Source organism: Sardina pilchardus, chromosome 12 (assembly GCF_963854185.1).
Source record: "Sardina pilchardus chromosome 12, fSarPil1.1, whole genome shotgun sequence".
Taxonomy (NCBI): Eukaryota; Metazoa; Chordata; class Actinopteri; order Clupeiformes; family Clupeidae; genus Sardina; species Sardina pilchardus.
Window position 1 is genome coordinate 7,295,788 of NC_085005.1, and position 5,000 is coordinate 7,300,787.

The following is a 5,000-nucleotide window of genomic DNA, read 5'->3' on the forward strand; positions in this document are numbered from 1 at the left end:
AGTGAGTGGCTGTTGTGCCTCGGGGCTGAGCCGTGCGCACTGCGCAGTGTGTGCGTCTACCTGTAGATGGCGCCCTCATCATCGCTGTAGGTGGCCCGCAGGAGCAGCCTGCTCAGACTGCCCAGCACGGCCATGAAGTCCCTCTTGCTGACCGGCAGCTGCGTGTCTCGGTGCAGGAAGCTCTCCGGACGCAGCGGCACGCGCCTGGTGCTCTCGGCGAACGGGTAGACCGCCTGACCGTACACACCGTCCATCAGAGTCATCCCGTTACCCTGCAAACACAGACGACATGTCAAACCCCCCTCTCTCTTTCACACACTTTTCTTCTCTCTTTGGTCTTTCATCTTTGGCCCCACTCTCATTCTCACTCTTTCTCCATCCCTTTCTCTCCCTCTCTCTCTCTCTCTCTGTCTTTCTTTTGTCTTTCACTCAAGCGCTCAGCAGCCAGACGGCGAGTGTGTCGATGGCGGTGCTTTTAATCGTCGTCCGTCACAGGAGTGACGTGGGCCGTCAAGTGATGGGACTGATTTCAGCGCCAGCGCAACAAAGTGAGATGAAAGTGGAGACGTTCAGATCTCTCCTTTTTTATTTCGCCACCTGACGAGATAAAACATTCGGTGGTGTGTGTGGGGGGGGGGGGGGGGGGGGGGGGCTGAGAGTAGTTTAGTCCTTGTAATTTTTTTTGGGGGGGAACAATATATCAAACAGATCTCTGTGTGTGTGTGTGTATAAGAGAGGGAAAGAGTGACAGAGAGAGAGAATGAAAAAGAGGGAAAGAGCAAAAGAGAGAGAGAGAGAGAGACAGAGACAGAATGAACAAGAGGGGGAGAGAGAGAGGTAGAGCAATGCCCAGAGAGGAGAGATTAAAAATGAGGTAGAGAAAAAGAGTGAAGGGCAGTGACTGAGTTAGAAATAGTGGATGTGTGAACCATGGGAGAGAATAACACTGTACGAGTGAGGGAGGGAGAGAGCAAAAAAGACGGGAGAGAGAGAGAGAGAAAGAGAGAGAGAGAGATTGATTAGGAGAACATGTACCTGAAGACTGCCTCTGAGTATGCCTTGATGGATAGCTCGCAACAGCAGGTATAGCTCAAAGCCAAAAGCAGCCCTGTCCCTTCCCTCCCTCCTAAAGCACTCACACCACGGCACAGCACGCAAGAGAGAGAGAGAGGGAGAGGGAGAGAGAAAGAGAGAGAGATAGAGGGAGAGAGAGAGAAAAAGAGAGAGGGAGAGAGAGAGAAAGAGAGAGAAAGAGAGAGAGAGTGAGGGAGAGAGAGAGAGAGAGAGAGAGAGAGAAAGAGGGAGAGAGGGAGAGAGGGCTCCACGGGAGTGTGTTTCATCCTGGCCATTTACTCTGCGTCGCCGCTGCCACTGCCGGGGAATTACGCTTTATGGGTGTAGCCCACTTTATTTGCTCTGAATTAATGGAGTGTACACATGCAAAACAGGGTTTAACTATCAATAACGACCTGTCATATATATACACCCCAGCTGCCGCACTGCTCTCCAGGTGGGGGTTGGGGTGTGTGTGTGTATGTGTGTGTGTGTGTGTGTGTGTGTGTGTATGTGTGTGTGTGTGTGTGGGGGGGGGGGGGGCTGACAGGAGCTTTTCCTCACAGCGACGGCTCAATAAAAGAGTGCTGCAGGAGCGTGGCGAGGCCTGGCGTTAATGAGAGGCCCGCTCCCTGGCACGCTCCTCTCCTCTCCGCTCCCTCTCTCTCCCCCTGCGGAGTTCTGTCCACACGCACCGCCGCCACCGCACCACACAACACGAGTGGACAGGAGTGGACAGGAGTGGAAGCACACGTCGATCATAATTCACACGAGCGCGCGCATCCGTACACACACACACACACACAGGGGCACGGACGTGAGACAACACGCAACAAGAGAACACATGTAAAGCCTACAACGGCTCTCGAGTTTAAGCAGTTTTCAAACGTCTTTGTTAGAAGTGTTTGAAATTGCTTCTATGTTCCCACAGGTGTATGTATAGATCGTTTCAAGAGAGTTCCATTATCAGTGTCACAGTTGTTCCCACACGTTTTCCGTTTTAACATTCCATATATTATCTTAACGCTAGTTTGGGAACAAAATAGAACGTTCAAGCATTGCTTTTTGTCATGTTGAAAGGGTCTATATATGCATGAACAGTGTCAGGGGCTGTGTTTTGATGTAGGAAAGCAGGACTCCGTTAGTGGATATTTTTTCCCCTGCTGAAGCCTGAGCGTCAGGTTTCTTTGGTTAGGCTTCTTTAAAAGATCCCAGCGTCGTTTCATCCACAGCCAAGGGAACGTATCAATGGTCTGTCACATCGAATTTGAATGGCCGCGTCTCGGCTCCGCACGAAATCACCTGTGAGGCCGGCCCTCTGCTACATGCTAAACGCTAGAGGGGAGAAATAGAAAACGGTCCCGCTGGATGGATCTCTTGCGTGGATAATTGCCAGCAGACGATCGCGGCCCTTTTGACACGGGTGGGGAGGGGTTGGAGGAGAGGGTGTGTGTGTGTGTGTGGGGGGGAGATGAAAGTCATGACGTAGAGAGAGAGTAGGCCTACCGGCGAGCCATGAGAAAAAAAAAGAGGAACGTTAATGAATGGAACCACCTTAACGTGCAGGAGTACATAAAAAGGCAGCCCACGTGTCATGCCAAGGTCAACGGAGGATCCTTCTCTCTCTCTCTCTCTCTCTCTCTCTCTCTCTCTCTCTCTCTCTCTCTCTCTCTCTCTCTCTCGTGTGTGTGAGATGATTAACGGCGCCCGAAGAAGCGTCTTAATTGATTTGCGCGCCGCAGTGGCAAAGTTGAACGAATGACAATAAAACATGAAGTGGTCCCTAGGAGCAGGGCTGTTTTATCGACTGTTTCATGACTAACGGGCAGAAACCGAGAAAGCCCTTTGCGGGCAGGGCCGGCGGCGTCGGTGGCGGCGGCGTGTGATTGGCTAGCCGCAACCAAACGAGTCGGCGGAGATGGGATCTTTAAAATCAATGGGCCAGCGATTGATCTGAAAATGTGCTGATGTCCACAAGGCAGAGAGAGAAAGACCATGCGATCATTACGCCGGCTATGCGGAGGCGACTCCGGCGCCGATAAAAAGCCCGCGGCCACAAGAAAAGTGTGTCCTTTCTGACAGCTCTCGCCCGCGTCTCTGACATTCAGCGCGGTGAGCCGCGGCCTCGACGAAAAAGCACAAAAGCAGTCAAACTACAAAAGTAAAAAAGTTTGGCTTTGATAAAAGCGCAAAAGTGGTCGAACTAGAGAAGCGCGGACAAAAGGAGCATGTTCTATCACCAGTGAGCTGGACGGCTATTGAATAGCCGAGGCTGACATCTCAGTTATGACTTGCTGAAGAGATGTCTCGCAAAGCTATCTTTGAAAAGACACAAGAAGGCTTTTTCTTGCCCATTTCAACAGGGTGACTTTTCGAAAAAGAACTGTGTGATTAGTCTGATTGAATTTTTTTAAATTTTAATGTTTTCACACAGTAATTCCCAAATGACATCAAAATTGAATTGACATTAAATTAAATTAGGTAATCATACTAGATGTAATTACAAATTAACAGAACTCTTACATAAACGGCTGAAAACCCACTCCGCATCTTTTAACCAACTGACTGGATGCAAAAAAAAGTCTGTCTGTGGTCTGGGCCATGTACTGTAGCATGTAGCGCATTGAGATGGAGGAGGGATCGGAAAGGGATTTCTTTTCATGCAGGGCCTCAGTCTTTGAACAGCACTGAAGGCTTTGAAGTGGTGACTTGATGGAATGTCCAAAGAGCATGGAAAACACCAGAGACGCAGAGGACAGACATCTCGGGCCTCAGACAGCACTAATCGAATCCAGATACACGCCTGAAAATAATAATCAGACACACGCCAACAGACTCACTCTCACACACACACACACACACAGACACACACACACACACACACACACAGACACACACACACTCACAGAGCTGTGGTCTACAGACAAAACCAGACAAACAGGTCACAATGTCGAGACAGACAGGCCAGATTGTCTGCAGTGAGTTCTCCACCACAAGTCACAACAGCATACAACATGCTAAATATGTGCAAGCATTTTTGATATGCCAGTGACGACTCAAGCCTCATTTCCAATAAGATGAACTGAATCTGCCACCAGATTACTGCACCAAGTAGAATACTTACCATACTAGAACCTAATAGAACCAAATATGTATCAGCAAAAAAGGTAAAGCCAAAAGGTAAAACGCTCAGAGAGAAACCCCACTGTGGGTAACGTACCGGCACCGACAGTAGAATGGCTCATACTCCACAGACCTTCAAACATGGCAATGTCACAGGATGCCACCTTTCCAATAAGGTAGTTTGTCAAACGTGTCCCTTTGTCTACAGGGGCGCCACTCAACCGGAAATGTCACGTTACGGTGAAGCGGAATAGCCTGGGAACCAACGCTATCCCATCTGCCAAGTGCCAGGATGTAGAATGTCACTGTGCAGAGCCAGTGGGATGTGGAGAAGGGAGGCGAGCGTAAAAAGGCACGCAGCACCTGCCATCTCCTCCTGCTGGGGTCTGCCAGCAATGGCAGTGAAAGAGCTTTTCATAGAGGAAACCCTAAAATGGCGTCCCAAGGCTGGATGACCACACACACAGACACACACAGACACGAGCACACACACACACACACACACACACACACACACACACACACACACACACACACACTGTCATATGACAGGTCAAAACCATGGCATTTATGCCTGAAGCAAAGAACCAACACATTCTCCAAATGATCACATTTGAGAGCAGTGATCAACCCCTGCTGATTGTTGACCGGAAGGCCCCTCCGATTGGTCTATCTATACATTTTGTGAAGAGTCCTGACCTGTCCAGTCCTGACTCTAACCCCCACACAAACTGAGGTGGGAGACAGAGAGGCTCAAATGAGAGTGCAGAATGAAACATTAAACAACACAGAGGAGGCTTTGTACAGTACAGTATGTCAACAGT

General features: G+C 49.7%; 1 protein-coding gene across 1 annotated transcript in view; it reads right to left on the bottom strand.

Moving 5' to 3' along the window:
• The window catches only part of lama2 (laminin, alpha 2), a 163,835-nt gene that overhangs the window by 102,756 nt on the left and 56,079 nt on the right, over positions 1-5,000 (bottom strand). The window contains exon 14 of the mRNA XM_062550527.1: positions 61-272. Within this exon, the coding sequence (XP_062406511.1) occupies positions 61-272 (212 nt within the window). The remainder of the gene's footprint in view (positions 1-60; positions 273-5,000) is intronic.